This window comes from Neovison vison, chromosome 7 (genome assembly GCF_020171115.1).
Source record: "Neovison vison isolate M4711 chromosome 7, ASM_NN_V1, whole genome shotgun sequence".
NCBI lineage: Eukaryota > Metazoa > Chordata > Mammalia > Carnivora > Mustelidae > Neogale > Neogale vison.
The window spans coordinates 204,074,403-204,090,699 of record NC_058097.1 but is presented as its reverse complement, the minus strand read 5'-3'; the positions used below and the strand labels follow the sequence as shown (position 1 = coordinate 204,090,699).

Below are 16,297 nucleotides of genomic sequence, written 5' to 3'. Positions count from 1 at the left end.
TGCCCCTCTGGGCGGCGGTGCCCAAGGACTCGGTGGGCAGTGAGGCTGGGGGGAGGCTGCCGAAGGGGGCGCGGGGGCACCTGCCGTGGGGAGTGCTCCGGGGGCCCGGCACGCCCCGCAAGGCCCGCAGAGCCAGCCTCCGCCCTGCCGGCCCCCTCGCGCGGACGCCGCAGGCAGGGGGACCGTGGTTAGCATGCCCGGATTCTCCTTTATTGAGTGACTCGGAGGTGGAATGACAGTGGCGGGTGACGGTTAGACAGGACAGGTGCGCTGAAGGCGGAAGGCTGCTGCAGACCCCGCTCTAGACAGGCGGCGGGGGAGGGACGGGGGTTAAAAAAGGCATGAGCCGTGCAGCCCGGGAGGCAGGTGGGTGGGCCGCAGGGCCCCCAGGAGAGGCCTGGCTGAGCAGGCAGAGCCCCTCAGCCGCAGAAGCAGGGGCTCCCCCGCCTCGCAGTCCCCAAGGCCCGCTCACATGCCGTCTACAGGTGACTTCAGCCCCGAAGGGAAACGGGGAACTTCAGGACAAAAACGAAACCTCAGAAGTAAAAAGGCTAGTAAGTGTAGCAGAGTGATGCCGGAGAAGTTATATACACGGGCGGTGGCGGCCCTCCTCAGAAACGTCCGGTCACTCCGGGGGCGCTGCAGGGTCCCCAGTGGCCTGTCCCCACAGCGCGAGCGGCTGGATCCGCTCAGTACACGGAGCTGTTCCGGATGCCGCAGCACAGCACCATACTCAGGATCATCTCGAAGATCTGCAGGGCGGGTGGGGAGGGCGACGGTCAGCACCTGCAGCCCGGTGGGGGTGCCCTGGGCAGATGCCCGGCCCGTGCACTCACCATGATCACGGCAACCACGATGGCCGCGATGCCGATGAGGTACAGCTTCCCCGAGAAGAGGTCATCGATCTTCTGGTGGCAGTCCTCCTGGAGGGCGGGTGGGGAGGGACAGCCAGCGGACGGTCAGGGGTGCAGGCCCTCAGGCCCCCACAGTCCCGCAGCACGGGCTTGTTGAGGAAAGAGCATGGGGAGGCTCGGCCCCTCCAAAGAGATGTGACCAGCGCCTGGTCTCTGTCCGGTTACCTCACACCCCGTTTTAAAACAGACGCGAGGTGGGACGTGGCGGGTGCGTGGTCTTCTGCTCAGGCTGCTGAGCCGCAGGCGGATGGTGCTGGCCCGGGAGCCAGGCAGAGACCCGCCACCCCCAGAGGCCCAACCTGCCAGCGCCCCCCGGAGCCCCCAGGCAGCCTGGTGCACCCCAGGACCCGCCCAGCCCCGTGTACCTTGAAGAAGTTGCTGATGATGGTGCTGCCCGAGGGACACAGGTTGTTCTTGAGCATGGAGGTGGTCAGCGCGGACAGCGTGCTGGAACCACAGCAGTTGAGCTGCGGGGACCAAGACCCCTGGGTCAGCCCTGCGCCCTTGTGTGCAGGCGACCCGTGGGTACATGGCCAGGGACACACAACCTGGGGAAACAGGCCTGGGGAGACACCCTGGCCTAATGGGCTCACCTGGCTCACGGTGGGTCCCTGAGAATCCCCCCGGGGCACCCCAGAGAGAGCTCCGCAGCCTGCCAGGTTGCAGTACCCCTCCTGCGCCTGAGGTCTGCACCGGGCCAGGCTCCACCCCAGCCGGGCCTTACCCCGGAGGACCGCCCCCCGCCCCCCAGCAGCGCCTCCCGCACCGTCTCATGGAAGGTCTTGACCACGGCCTTGGCGTTGTTGGCGTCATCGTCCACCACGGCCTGCTGCAACGCCTGGTCATAGAACTGCTTCACGTCCTTGGCGATCTGGGGGTGGGGTGTGCGGAAGGGGTGAGGTCACAGCCACCGCAGGGACCATCCCAGAGGAGGGGGCACATGTTCTCCTGGCTCTCCTGAGAAGGTGATGTTCCCAGGGTAGACCCTGGTTGCCCCCACCCCGACCCCGGCTTGGTGCTGGGAGACAAGTGGCCCCGCCTTCTCGGCCCATGCCATCTCTTCCAGAAAGCCTTCCAGGGCCTTTCTATGAGGCAGGGCCCACAGGCAGCCCCAAAGAGCACCCCGCAATCCAAGGTAGGCCCAACCCATTCCCCCCAACCCTAGCCCGGCAGGGACAGGCCCACTGCTGTGGCCCAGGCTCACCTGGTCTTTGTTGACAAAGCCCCAGATGCCGGCAGCTACTTCACAGGCAAAGAGGATGACGAGGCAGGTAAAGAACTGGGAAGGCCATGCAGGACCCAGAGGGGAGAGCAGAGACACAGGGATGAGGGCAGGCATGGGCAGCTTAGGGCTGGCCGTGTGCAGGCGACAGACGCCCGAGTGGCCGGCAGTCAACCCCCACTCCGCCCCAACCGGGGACGAGCCACGTCAGGGGGAAGACTCGGTCCCAGCAGTGGCCTGCCGAGGTTCTCAGCATCGCCACAGGCCAGGGCCCAGCCCCGGGGGGTTCGGGCCCCAAGTGACCCCTGTCCGCACCCCACTCCTCCCTCTCCCTGTGGGAAGGGGGTCGTCATGACACGAACGCCCGCTGCCCATGCCTCCTGGGCTAGCCGGGCCCCCGCTTCTGCATTAAGGCCTCTGAGGAACTGGGACGCGCCCCTCGTTGCTTCTGGGCCTTTGTATTAAAAACAAAGAAAAACGACTGTAAAGCCACAAGTTAGGAACCAGACGTCACAGTAATAGGACAGGGTGGGGTTTCTGAGCCACACAGGGACTCCAGAGGGCTGTCATTCCAGGAAAGGTCCCTAGGCCACCCGGCGAGTCCCGGCTCCCGGGCCACACCGCCAAGCAGGGGCCCATCTGACCAGAACACAGGGAGCCTCCAGAACTCTGGGTTCTGCCTCTGCACCCCCTTCCTGCCCCCGCCCGGCCCCGGGCCTTACCGTCCCCAGTAGGCACTGGGACTCCTGGATGGCCCCGTAGCAGCCCAGAAACCCGACGAACATCATCACGGCACCCACGGCAATGAGGATGTAGATGCCTTTGTGGGGGAGCAACGGACACTCTCAGAGCGCGATGTCCCCGAGGACCGCCCGTCCCAGCCCCCCTCCCTGGCCATGGGCACACCTTCCACCCAGGGCTCAGGCCACCCTGCCCTAGAGGAGCAGCGAGGGCACCTCGGCCTGGCCGCGGGGCGAGTGCCCCTCCCATGTCTCCCTGCCCACCCCCCCACGGGTCTACACCCGGGAGCTGGGCCACTGGGGACCAGGCCAGGACTGACTGGCACAGCGGCCTGCTCAGAGAGCCCTGCCTGCCGATCTGTGCGCTGCCTCGCTCCCCGCTGAGGCCACACACGGTCTGCACCCACTCTGGTCCCTGAGGTCTCTGGAACTCAGCGGGGGCCACAGAGGACCACGCGCTCCTGGTGCACAGGGCCAGGCCCACTGTGCCCGGGCAGGGGGTCAGATCCAGCAGCTCCATGTGGCTCCCTGGCCTGGAGGAGTGGGCCCGAGCTGGCTTCGGGGGGACAGGAGCCTGCCGGCGGAGGTGGCCTGGCAGCTGGGGCGACCCGTTCTGCCGAGGATGGCGTGTAGTGTGGGAGGGAGATTTCTGGGCCAGCATGTGGGGGTGCCCGTGTGCTGGGCACAGGCTCCTGGGGATGCAGGAAGGGCCAGGACAGGGTAGGGGGTGCCTCTGGCCTGGCAGCACTGCAGGGCCCATGGCCCACACAGACAGGTCTGGTTCCAACAGGCGCAGTCGGGGACCCACTGGGCCCTGCAGTGTTGTCCTGGATGCTGAGGAAGCCCCCTAACCTGCCCCCCCGCCCCGCCCCTACCAGCCTCGGACAAAGAGCCCTTGTCAGGGCCCACATCTGCTCCCCCGCCTCCCTGGCAGGCCCAGCCTGCCTCGGGCAGATCCAGAAGGCCCGTCTTTGATGGGAGGGACTCGGCAGCCCATGGGGGTTGCTGCAGAAGCCCAGGTCCCTGGGCAGGCCTGCCAAGCAGTCCAGTGGCTGAAGCTGCCTCCCCAAAGGCAGCCCCCCACCAAGTGCCAGGAGAGGGGGCCCCTGCAAACCAGGGTTAGGCCCCACAGTGACAGCCCAATGTGGCACCTGTGAGGGACAGGCTGGTGGGACAGTGCCTGCGCTGCCCCCTCCATGCCTCTCGTAAAGAACCACATCCCTCCTGGAGGCCGGGCACAGCCCTGCAGCCTCGCTCGTCCCGGTAAGGCCCAGAGCAGCAGCAGTGGATCTCTGTGTGCCCTGCCCATTCCCAAGCCTGCGACCAGGGTTCCTGAGCCCTCCCAGCCCGGTCCTGCGCTGGACCAAGGGGGCCTTTAGCTCCTCTACCGTACTGGACCAGACAGAGGACTGTGAGAGCAGGAGCTGCTCCGGCCATGAGGTGGGAGGGGGACCCCTTCCCAAATCACCTGCCTACACCCACGGCACCCCAGATCCTGGAGAACCACTCCAGACAGGATGTTGCAGGCTTGAACCCCTGGGGAAGGGGAGGGGACCCTGGGAGGTCTGCAGGAGACAAACAGTCCTGGTGAGTCTGGAGGCCCTTCCTTGTCCTCGGACACATAAGCAAAGCTGACCTCGCTGCTCCTGAGGGTGCCTGGCCCCTGGCAGACCCTGGGTGACGGTTCTCAGGGGTGCCTTTGTAACGGGCAGTGGGGGGGGGGCTCTCCTCAAGAGACTCAAATCTTCAAGGAGGCTCACAGCCTGGGGGAGCCTGCGGATCTGGAGAGGGGAGGCTTGGGACCCCCTCCAGGGGCAGCCGGCCCTGGGAGTCCGTGGCCACAGCTGCAGGCTTCTGTCTCCAGGGAGGAAAGGGGGCACCCTGTCAGTGCTCCGGAGTCAGACCCCTCCACCCAGCAGCTCCGGGAGGAGCACAGGCTGGGAGGACACACATCCCCTTTGTGGCCCCAGGGGACCCTGGGCCATCCCTGCTTCAGTGACCAAGCGTGCACCGCCAGCGCGTGCCCCCTCCCCTGAACAGCAGCTGGAAGAACCCAGCCCCCTGCTGGGCCGCACACAGTAGGGCGGCCACTGGCCCTAACATGGAGCCCCGAACCCGAAAGGCCCACACACACTTCCTGCCCCGCTGCCGGGCCTGTGGGGACCTGAGAGGCCAGGCCAGGCCGTTCCTTTAAAGGACAGAAACAAGGCTTCCAGAGCCCCAGGAGGGCCAGGCCCTGCCTCCTGCTGGCCGGGGACCAACCTGAGGAGGAGGGAGGCTCTGCAGGACAGGGTGGGGCAGGGGTGGGGGCACGATCCCCTGAGGGGCCCAGCTGGTGCCTGGGAGGCAGGTGGCCTAATAAGGCAGCAAGGTGTGGCTGGGGGGCGGCCTGAGTCCCGCTGGCCCCTGCCTCACCCTGGGGCCCGAGTCTCCCTCCCCCCTGCTCCAGCTGCCTCAGCCGCCAGTCCAGCGGCCCAGGCTGGCATCCAGCCCCGCCCCTTCCCTGCAAGCCTCCCTGAAATACCCACCACGAGACTCGGCTCCCCTGCCCCCACCCAGTGGCCTCCAGCCCCCAGTTGGCCCCCAGGAGCCATCTGGTGGGGTCTCAACAGCCCACAAACCCCGTGCTGTCCCAGCGCTGCCTGGGAGCCTGGCTGCTGCACCCTCCGCCCCCCCGCCAGCCAGGCAGTGGACCCCCATGGAACCACGGACCGCAAGGCCCCTAGGCAGGCCCGGCTCTGCCCACACTCTCGCCCTCTCGTTCAGGCCTCGTCCACCCAGCAGCCCAGCAGTCCCGTGCCCTGCTTCCTCCTGGAAGTCCTCCCTGACTGCCTCTCTGCAGCAGGTGTGATCAGACATCTTGACAGGTCGCTCGCGCCGGCCCCCAAGCCCAGAGCCAGCCAGGTGCACTCACCTACGTAGAAGGTGTTGGGCGCAGGCCTGTCTCCGAGCTCCAGGTAGAGGAGGCTGGTGGTCTGGGGGTCGTGACGCAGCCATAGAGCCACACCCAGGATCACGCCTCCGGCCAGCTGGGAAAGAACGGGCACATGGTTACTTGCCCAGAGCACCACAGCGGTGAGTGTGGGCCGAGCCACACCGGACACCCAAGGAGGCAGGGGCTGGACCCTCGCCTCCTCCTGCCCGCGGGCTCAGGGCGTCCCTCTCCGGGTGGCGCCCCCAGGCTCCGCTGGGGTCCAGGCTGCCTGCCGGTTCCACACGCCCGCTGCTGGGACCCGGCACTTGAGACGGGTATTGGAGCCACATCCCCAGGCCGGGATGGGCACGCTCATGTCCAAACAGCATTCATTTTTCCGGCCAAAGCTCGCATTTAGTTGGAGGCCCTGTATCTTCATTTGCTCAATCTGGCCACAGCCCACACCAGCCCCAAGTACCCCAGAGACCGCTGGGCCTTCCTCCAAGCGGGTGCTCCCCCCCATCCCCAGCTCATCCCGGAACCCCGTGGAGCGGACTCCAGTCTTTGCTGCCAAGAGAAGGAGAGGGCTGGGGATCTGATGCCACCGGGGCCCGGTGGGGCCCATGGAGGGAACGACAGACAAGGGGAGGCAGCCGAGGCCAGTGGCCTCCAGGAAGACATGGGGCGAGGGGCTGGGCGGTTTGTGGGAGAAATCTTGCCGCCGCTGGGCCTGGGAAGGGAAGCCGCTGCGGGAGGAAGGAAGCTGGGCTCCCAGAGAGGCCAGGGAGGGGCTGCCTGGGCAGCAGGGGCAGGAAAGGGGGCTCTGCTTGGAGCCTAGCAGGAGGACAGAGACTTCCGGCTTGGGGAGGCCTTTCAGACTCACTGTCCTGAGAGCACAGGGCCCGGGGCGGGCGGGGGGCTGGGAAGGCGTGCGGCGCTGCTGAAGGGGAGCCCAGACCACGCCGGGCTTGGACTACACATAAGCATCTCACGGACACAGGCCATGGCGCGTCACTCTCGGGCCCCAGCCTCTGTCCTCAGGCCGGCCCAGCCCCAGCTGCCCCACAGACCAGAGGGTGCTCCCAGAGCCACCACCGCGGTGCGGGTCCGAGGGCCTCGCTGCGCAGCCACAGTCCCTCGCCTCCTCCTCCCAACATCCGTGTGCTGGCGACGGAGCCTTCCCCAGGCAGCAGCAGACACTGACCCCCAAACACAGGCCTGGAGCTCCACATCCTAAGGAGAGGAGACCCCCCCCCCCCGCAGCCCAGAAAACCACCTGGCCAGACCAGCACCTGCCCGAGGCCCCTGCTGGGGAGCAGACCCCCGACACGGTGGCTGGTGACGTGCATGTGACTCCGGGCCGCAGCCCCGCGGCATGTCCCAAGGAAACCCCCGCTGCTTCCCAGGCCCTTCCACCTGGCCTCCGCTAGCAGTCTGGCTGGCAGGGCCCACGCCCCCAAGGTGAGGCTGCCCCCCAGCTAGCCCGGGGTTTCCCCTTCTCAGCCCCCTTCTCCCAGGGTTCCAGGTCTGGTGGGGGCAGGCTGGGCTCGGAGGCTCTGCCCTTCCTCAAGTGTGGGTGGGGAGGACCACCAGGGTCCCCTCCCAAGGCCCTCTGGCCACCGCGTAGACCTCCAAGGGGGGAGACCCGGACTCCCAGCATCCTGCGCCTCTCGGTGGCACCTGCCAGCCACGGGAGATGGCCACGGGGCCCATGGGACGGCGGGGGCAGGGCGGGCGCCCCAGAGTCCCCGGCTCCTCCTAAGGTGGCTGCCATCTGGGGCTCCCAGGGAGGCGGTGTCGAGGCTGAGGGTTGCCGTGGTAACTCGGGCTTGAAACCGTCACTTGTTCTCTTTTGAAACTATGGTCCAGAGCGGCCTTTGTGAGATGTCCCAGAGCGGAGGGGGAGGGGCGGGGAAGCCCCTGTCCCAGGCCTCCCGCTGTGGTCCTCTGCAGTCTGGTGCCCTGGCCACAAGCCCCGAGGAGCCTCCCCATCGGTGGAGGGGGCGGAGTGTGGAGGGGCGCGTGGCCCCTGGCCTGCCGGGACCTCTCCCGTGTTCCCCACGCAGCCCCTTCACCCCAGCAGCCGGGGAGACAGGTGTCTTGGGGTGCATGGTCCTAACAGAAGTGCGGGGCGAACAGTGCTGACCCCCCTCCCTGGTCGCCACCTCGGCTGCTTTGGTAGGGGCAAGTGGGGCGGCCTCTGACTCCCCCGCGGCCCCTAGGCCCGCAGCCCTGAGGGGTAAAGGGAAGCTGCTCCTGCCTTCAGGGCTGGGGAGGGCTCAGTGTGGACGTGTCCCCTGCATGCCGGGGCCCCGGTCACTCCAGGCCCCGCACAGACCCCCGGAGTGGGGCCAGGTGAATGCAGCAATGGCGAGGACCATCCCGTTCCCTGATGAGGAAACCCCCGTGGCAGGGGGCAGACTGCCAGAGAGGGAGGGACAAAGACAGCACCCCGACCCAGAGCGGGGGGAAAGCCCTCCACAGGGAAGGCAAGGCTCCTGGCCCCCGGCTCGCGCCCCGGCTGGAACGTGGGAGGAGCTGGGGTCAGTGTGCTTCTGAGCTCGGCCTGCACCTGGCGCCCCGCGTGTCCACCCAGGGATGCAAATGTGCGTGTCCATACCATGGCGCGGGCCCTGGCGGTCCCTGGCATCCCCAGCCCTAACCTGGGACCAACCCACGTGTCCTGCAACCGGCTCCCAGGCGGGGGAACAAGAACATGGTGGGTCCCGGCAGCAACACGAAATGTTCTCGGCCGACAGCCACGCTGGGGGACAGCCACCAGACCGGAAAGAAGTTCCCTTTCTACAGAAGTGTCAGAAGTGCAAATTGGGTGCAGTAACAGAACACAGGCCACCGGCCGCCTGGGGATGGGGGACAAACACGAGCCCCCGGGCGCTTCTGGGGCTGCTGGACATGTCCACGGTCATGACGCCACGACTGTTTCACAGGGCTCTACTGACACCGGAGTCACCCCGCCAACTCCCCACTTGGGCCCCAACGGCTGAACTTTTTTTTTTTTTTTAAAGATTTTATCTATTTATTTGACAGAGAGAGAAATCGCAACAAGTAGGCAGAGAGAGAGGAGGAAGCAGGCTCCCCGCTGAGCAGAGAGCCCGACGCGGGGCTCGATCCTAGGACCCTGAGATCATGACCTGAGCCGAAGGAGAGGCTTCACCCACGGAGCCCCCCAGGCGCCCCTCAACGTCTGAACTTCTAAGCAACTTCATCTGGGCCCCCAAAGATCCCGGCTGCTGTGTTGGGGCCAGCCGGGTCCCCGGAGAAGTGGGCCCGCAGAAGCATCTGGAAACATTGTGCTGACGTTTTGCCGACAGAATCGAGGTTTTAGGGTCAGAGTAGGGAGTGGAGCTGGGACGTGGGCTCCCCAGCCGAGGTCAGCGTGCAGGGAGAGCAGGCGGCCACGCAGGGTGGGCCCAGGGCGTGGCGGCCAAGGGTGCCCCTGCCTCTCGGGGTCACAAGGTCATCTCAGCTAAGGTCCCGCCGCAGGGCCCCGGGGCTGCAAGCAGCAGTGCTCAGAGCAGCAGGTGTCCCTGCCCCGCCCCGCCCACGAGCTCCCCCCCCCCCCCCCCCGCCCCACACTGGGCCCTGCCGGAAAGGGCGCCGGTTGGCTGGGCCACAGGGGAAGGTGCCACAGCGCACACGCTGTGGCGGGTTCAGGACACTGTGAAAGATTCCGTTTCTGTTTCTTTCTTCGTTTCTGAGAATCAGTAACTAAAGACGTCGGTTGGAACAGGAGGGGCTGCCGAGCACGCTGGGCTCCTGCCCGCCCGCCTGGCGTTTCCAAGTGGCTGAGAGGGAGCAAGAGGCAGCGGGTGCTGCCCGGGCAGGCCTGGCGCCGCTATGCCCCCCACCCCAGCCGGGCCCCATGCACCCCGAGCGCTTGCCCCAGCCCCACCCGCGCAGGCCTGGGGCAGAAAGGCCGGCGTGGGTCACTCACGCCCTCCGGGCGTGCTGGCCGCCCAGGGGCAGGAGTGTGTGGGGGGGAGAGCTCCAGCCCAGGGGTGGCAGGATAGGACGCCTGACTCTCCCCAGCTCTGCTCCCCGACCCCCCACCTCCACGGGTGCACACGCTTGAGGGAGCACGCGCCAGGAAGCGTTCTTGGCTGGGCGGCTGGGGGCTCCTGGAGGCCTGGAGACTGACACCCCCCTACCCCCCCACCCCCCATCCCCCCCCACCCCGCCCAAGCAGGGCAGGGAAGAGGCAGGAAGTGAGGCCGGAAACACCCTCAGGGACAGGGATCTAAGTCAGAGGGAAGAGGTACAGCACAGATGCTCTGCAGGAGGGTTGTGGAAGGTCAGAGGGGGAAGGAGGAGGTCCTGGCACCACCCCTTGAGCTGGGTGGGAGCCCTGGTTTCCCGCAGACTGACCCTTGCTCTCCACCCACCACCAGGGGACAGGGCCAGACGCTTCCCTGGGTGACGCAGGCCCAACTCGGGCCTTCCCAGCAGGTGGCCTCCAGGAGCAGCCCAGGGTGGGAAGTGTGGAGGGAAGAGCAGGGACCCCTACCTCGGCCAGGAAGCGGAGCCTGGCTGGAGGCCCCCGGACCTCAGGAAGCCCCCTGGCCTGGCACCTAGGAGAAGGTAGCAAGGGGTTCGTGACCCAGGCTCTCCTGGGTCGCGCCAGCTGGGGTCTGTGGCAGCCACTTCCCACCAAGAGGTGAGCGCAGGCCCCCGCCACACCCCATCTCCTCCAGGGGCACATCAGAGACCCAACCCCACCACCCAAAACCTGGGTAGTGAAGCCAGGCAGTGCCCTGCTCCCTGGCCCCAAACCAACCCCCCACAGTTGGGAGTCCTTTTGCCCCCTCCGCTCCTGCAGGGAGGGGCCTGCGGACAGAGAAGGGCCCAGGACAGGCTGCGGCAGGACCAGGCCCTGTGCCTCTGACCAGGAGGAGCTAGGCGGGCTGGGCACCGACTGCAGTGGGAGACAGGAGGCGGGTAGGCGCAGGAAGGGGACCTGAGAGCAGGGGAGGACTCCCAAGGCAGGTCGGGGTGGCCTGATCCCTGACCCAGGAGAGCCCCAGCCCTGCAGCCCCCCAGGCCGTGAAGCAGCAGAAAGACCTCCTCGTGTGGTCACTTGGGGACCTCAGCCTCCTACCGCTCCAGCTGGAGGCTGAAGGAACAGCTCCAGCCCAGGGCCTCTCTGGCCCGGGGAGTGCTACCTTGGGGGACCTGAAGGTCTTATCACCTTGAGACAAAGTGAAAGGATGGTGGCCAAGCCCCTGGGCTAGGGAGCCGCAGGAGCCCTTCAACCAAGCAGAGCCACAGCTGTGTGAGACAGTGTGACCCCCCGTGAGCGCAGAGTGGGACAAACCCACTGCCTCTTGGAAGCCCCCGCCCCCTGCCCCCCAAGACCAAGGGCACTGAGCTCCTGGGCTCAGGCCTCCCAGTCCAGGACTGGACACCCAGGAAGGTGGGCAGTCAGTCCTCACGGCGGTGCGGAACCGAGCTCAGCACCCACCCAGAGAGGAGAGCACGGGGAAGACGGGTGACAGGGAGCTGCTCGACATTCCCCCAGAGGCACTGGGGCCAACCCAACTATGACCTGGGCCGACGCGGGCGTGGGTCACCCAGCCTGAGAGTCTGCAGGGCGGGCGGCCCTGTCTTCCTGTCTTCCACCTTCTGGACGATCACCATGAAACCCAGTCCCCGTAGGCAGGTGGGGCAGCACTAACTTCCAAAGTTAGAAACAGGGACAAGGGGGCACGAGCTCCCAGGCCCTGGTAGAGCTGCCGGGCCCCAGTTCCCCCCTCCTCTGTGGCTCCCAGCCCTCTCTGCCCAGAGCACCCTCACCACCAAGGAGAAGAACTGACCGGCCCAAGCCCACCTCCTAAGCCCCTCCCTCTGGCCAGCTCCCACCTCATGCCTAGAGAGGGTGGCCACACCGCCCAGGCAGCCGGCTTAGCAAGGGAAATCCTCAGCTAGTACGGGGCATGGCTCCTGCCTGCCCATGGGCACTCCCTTAGCATCCGGGACTCCACCTGGAAGCCCCCAGGTGGTTTTGTGAGTCAACACTTGCTCGGCCATCAGGAGGGGCTTAGGTCAGGCCCCAGAGTAGAAACTGTGTGCTTTGGGGCCGGGGGCGGGGCAGGCACTGAAGTCTAGAGGTTTCTGGAAGCATGCTGGGTCAAACCACATTCTGCAGGACAGATGGAAAACAACTCGGGAGAAGGGTCCTGAGGGCCAATTCCAGACGAGCCTGGTTCTCGGTCAAGGACAAGGCACATGCTCCCCGGGGCAGCTCCAGGGGTGAAAACCACACGGCATGCCCTGAGCTGGGCTCTGGGGTGCCAGGGCCAGAGGCAGACCCCTGTGCCTCTGCCCCATCCCCACCCTGAAACACTGGGCCAGCGCAGAGGTGATCGTCAGCTCCTCCCATGGGTGCCTGGACTTTGCCGTATTGATCTGATGACCCGGCTCTTGCCCTCTCTGGCTTTCAGGCGCTCAAGTGAAGCCACAGGGCCCGTGACTTGGGAGGGTGGGTTTTGGGGTCCCTTTCCCTGACCGGACTCCCAGAATGAGCTAAGGATTGGGGATGAACTCAATCCTGGAGGTAGACCTGAGCTGGCAGGGGGGTGGGCACCTTGTGGCCGGGGGTGGGGGGAGTGGGCGGGGGAGGCAGCCTTGGAGCAGCACCCACCAGGGTCCCAGGCCTCTTGGTACCTGGACATACTCACGGCAGAGGGGGGGAGACAACGTCTGTTCCAGGGACAGACCACACACTTCCTCTTCTTGTCCCAGCCCAATGGCCGTTTCCCCCAAAGCGCTGCCACTCAGTCCGTCCACTCGCCCACCCCCTAAAACCGGCACAGGAAATCTCCACCCCCACCCTGAGCCTGCCAGGGTCACACATCCCCTCTCCGGGAAGGAAGGCGACAGAACCGCTAAGTGACAGACAGTCATGTGCTGTCTGGAAGCGAGAATTAAATGCCAGTTAGCGAGGCTTCTCATCAGCCCTGTTCCCAGCCTCGTCTGCCCGCCCCACCTCTGGACAGCAGCCACTGAAGGCATTAGGCTGGAGAAGGGGCCAGCCCGGGACGCCCTGCTCTCTCTGGCCGGCCTCCAAGGACAGGCCTGGGATCGTACCCACTTCACAGACGAGGAAAGCGCGCAGGGCTCACGCGTGCCAGCTTCCTGCCCCAGGTCACGGGGAGGGGAGCCCCTGCTCTTCCTGAAATGCCCGGCCGCAAGCAGGAGCCTGGAGTACCAGCGGCCTCTGCCAGGAAGCTCCGGGTCCCACCAGCACCGGGAGGATTTCCACTCCCTGCAGGGCAGGGCATCTGCGCCAGGCTCGGCCGGGGCTGCTGCTGGTGCCCCCGCTCCCGTCCCTGCCTCACCGCTGGATGCCTGCAGGGCCAGGGAACCCCGAAGGCATACTGGGGGCACACCGCCTGGGGCCCCGACGTCCTGGCTCGTGGAGGAGAGAGACAGGCCTGTGAGCGTGTGGGGTGAGCGGGCTCCTTCCTGGAGAAGCCGGCTGGACCGCCTGCGAGGCCCGCTCCCAGGTGGGAGCCTTTCCACTCCTACCGCGGAACTTGGAAAGGCCCCGATGCGGTCAGACACCCCCTGTCAATGTCTCCCAGCTCCCCCTCAGCACCCACACCTGCACTGCCGGCAGGGAGCCCGGCCAGCCAGAGTCACCCAGCGCCGGCGGAGCCCCTTCCCCAGGGCGCTGCCCATGCCGGCCCAGGCGGGCAGTCTTCCTGCGGCCATCTGGGCCCTACAGCCGTTTCCTGACTTCGACCCTCAGGGTGTAAGCTAGTCGCAGGCCCTGGGGATGGGATGTGGAGGACGTCACCGTCAGGGGCCGGATGCCAAGGCCCAAGACCCGACTCGAGCAGCGGGGTGAGCACTCCACAGTCCCAAACCGACCAGATGAGGCCGGACGCCGGGGCAGGGGGCAGAGAGGGGCCCTGTCAGACTGGTGGCCTCGGGCCCCCACCCTGCTCAGCCCCACGGCAGGGGTGTGTGGGGCCACAGTTCTCAATGCCCAGCTGGGTGGCCTGGTGGGGATAGGCCTGGAAACGTTGCCTTAAGCTTCAAAAAAGAGCGGCCCCTGGGGATGGGTCAGGCCTCCACCCCAGCTTCCTGGGGAACCACCAGGCTCGCCCAGGAGGAGCTGGGGGGTGAGCGGGGGTCTGCCCGCTGGGGACCTCCCAGGCTGGGCAGTGGGGAGGGACCTACCCCAGCACGGACACTCCGCCTGAGGACAAGAATCCACTCCGCCAGACACCCTCTACCTCCGTCCGCCCTCCACCTCCTGGTCAGGGCCTCACCCCACATTCAGGCTCTGCTCAGAGGCCGGCAGAAGGGCCTCTGGGTGTCCCCCCGACCCCCTACAGGCCCAGACCACAGCAGGCAAACACTAACGAACACTGAACACTGCTCCGGCAAAGGGGGTAGTTTTGGGGTGGTTCAGGCCAGTCCTGGCCCTTCCTGACAGCCCCACTGCTCCCCACTTCCCAGGCAGAGGTCAGTGGCCACAGCGGGCCTCCAATCTGTCCTCCCCACCCAGGTGGGGTATGACCCCTCCACTCCACCCCTGGCTAGAGCTCGGTCCGGTCTCTGTCCTCCCCACCCCGAACACCTCACTGCCCCGACACCCGCACTGGGGTCTTCCCCGCTGGGACCCTCTGCTGTCCAGATGGGAAACAGATGCGCCCAGTCCCACGCACTTGCTCAGGGGACCGTTCAAAAGTTTACCCTCCCGAGTCTACTGGGGAACTACGCTGTCGGCCAGATGTGGTCATGGTCCTTCCTGAGAAGGGGTGAGCAGCCTGGGGCAGCAGAGGGGTCCAGGAGGGCTCCCAGGCACTGCCCAGGGGACTGGCCAAGCGGAAGCAGGGCCGGGCCAGGAGAAGGGTTCCTGCACCCACTCCGGGCCCCTCCCCAACTCCGACACAGGCAGGAAACAGAAACAAAGCCAAAGCACCAGTGGTCACTGGCCAGCAGTTACCACCCAGGCCAGGAAAACGCAACTTGCAGGTCAGCAGCCTGGAGCCGGAGACCCTCCTGCACCCCTAGACGGCCATCCTGCGGGCACCTCTCTCCAAGGCGAATGGCCAAGCCCACACCTATGCCCAGACCTGGGCATCCACTGGGACCCAGGCCCCAGAGAGCTCAGAGACGCTCGGGTCCTCAGGGCCCCCTGCCCTGGGCCGGCCCGGAACGGCCGCCCCAGCCCCACTCCCCTCAAAGCCTCCGCTGCCTCCTGAGCGAGCGGGGACCGCAAGCTCGGACTGGCGGAGAGCGGAGGGGTCCGGCCCCAGAGAGCGCGGCCGGGCGCTCCGCACGCAGGCCACGAGGGGCTGAGGCGCTTCTTGTGCGGGTGCCGACCCGGCCGGGACCCTCAGCGCCACCCCCGGGGGCGGCGGCGGCACCCGGGGCTGGGCGGGGCTGGGCCAAGCCCGGAGCAGACGGTTCCAGAGACTCGGACCAAGCGCGCGCCCCCCGCCCCCCGCACGGCGGCCCATCCAGGGGCGGCGGCCCCGATGAGCTCATGGGGGCGGGACGCTGGGAGCCCCGCCCCCGAGCCCCCTCGGTGGCCGCGAAGCTGGGTGGTCCCTGACACCGCGGCCCGCGGGTCGGAGCCCGCACCCGCCACGCCGACCGCCATCCCCCGGCGGGCACAGACCCGCGGCCCCCAGACGCGCCGGCCCGGCCGCGCAGAGGCCCCGAGGGCCCCGTCTCGCAGCCCCCACCCCCGCCCCGGACGACCCCACCTCCCCCCGGCTGCCGGCCCAGGACCCCCGTCCGCGCCCGGCGCCCACAGGTGGCCCCGCAACTTGGCGGCCAGGCTGCGCCCCCTGCGCGGGGCCTAGCGGGACGCGCGGCCTGCCGGGCTCGGGGCGCCCTCACCCGCCCCCGCCCAGCGGGGCTCACCCAGAAGACGAAATTGAAGACGAAGAGCAGGTACTTGATGCACTTGGTGCAGCCCTCCACCCCCATGGCGGCGCGGCGGCGAGCGGCCTGCGGGCTGCGCGGGGCGGGCCGGTCCTGGGCGCGGGGCGCGGGGCGCGGGGCCTGGCGGGCGGCGGGGCCGGGGCTCGGGCCCGGGGCGCGGGGCGCGGGACGCGGGGACTCGGGGGCGCGGGGCGCGGGAGGCCGGGCCGGGACGCGCTGGGTCGACCGCCGCCGCTGCTGCGCGCTCGCTCTTTGGCCACGCGCGCGCCCCCGCCGCCTGTTATAAGGCTCCGAGGCCCCGCCCCCCAGGCCCACCCCGGCCCCGCCCCCGCCGCCCCCGCGCGCAGCCCCTCCCCCCGCGAGCACGCGCTCGGTCGGGGGTCAGACGCGCGCGCCCCCAACCCCCGAGTAGCGAGGGAGGGGCGGTGCGGGGGCGGGGGGGGGCGGGCCTGCGTCCAGGGGCGCCCTGGGAAGACCCTCCCCTGCTGTCGTCCTCCCGCAGGCGCTTTGGGTTGGTTATCCGAGGAGGCTCCCTGGAGGAGGTGATACACCAGTGATGGCGCTGCCCAAAGTGCTCCGGGGTGGG

General features: G+C 67.8%; 1 protein-coding gene across 1 annotated transcript; it reads right to left on the bottom strand.

Annotated features, from left to right (window-relative positions):
• Window positions 1-188: 188 nt before the first annotated feature.
• Window positions 189-15,809, bottom strand: CD81 (CD81 molecule). Its single transcript, XM_044259967.1, has 8 exons — window positions 15,691-15,809; window positions 5,791-5,905; window positions 2,859-2,956; window positions 2,119-2,193; window positions 1,681-1,785; window positions 1,280-1,381; window positions 837-923; window positions 189-752 (listed from the first exon to the last, which is right to left on the bottom strand). The coding sequence occupies exons 1-8, from the start codon at window positions 15,754-15,756 to the stop codon at window positions 690-692; spliced, it is 711 nt and encodes a 236-aa protein (XP_044115902.1). The 5' UTR covers window positions 15,757-15,809; the 3' UTR covers window positions 189-689.
• Window positions 15,810-16,297: the final 488 nt, after the last annotated feature.

Coding starts and splice junctions, on each gene's coding strand:
- CD81 (XM_044259967.1), bottom strand. CDS start 15,756: ATGGGGGTGGAGGGCTGCACCAAGTGCATCAAGTACCTGCTCTTCGTC. Junction 2,957..5,790: donor GCCCAACACCTTCTACGTAG/GTGAGTGCACCT, acceptor TCCCCCACAAAG/GCATCTACATCCTCATTGCC. Junction 2,194..2,858: donor CCCAGTGCCTACTGGGGACG/GTAAGGCCCGGG, acceptor TGGCCTTCCCAG/TTCTTTACCTGCCTCGTCAT.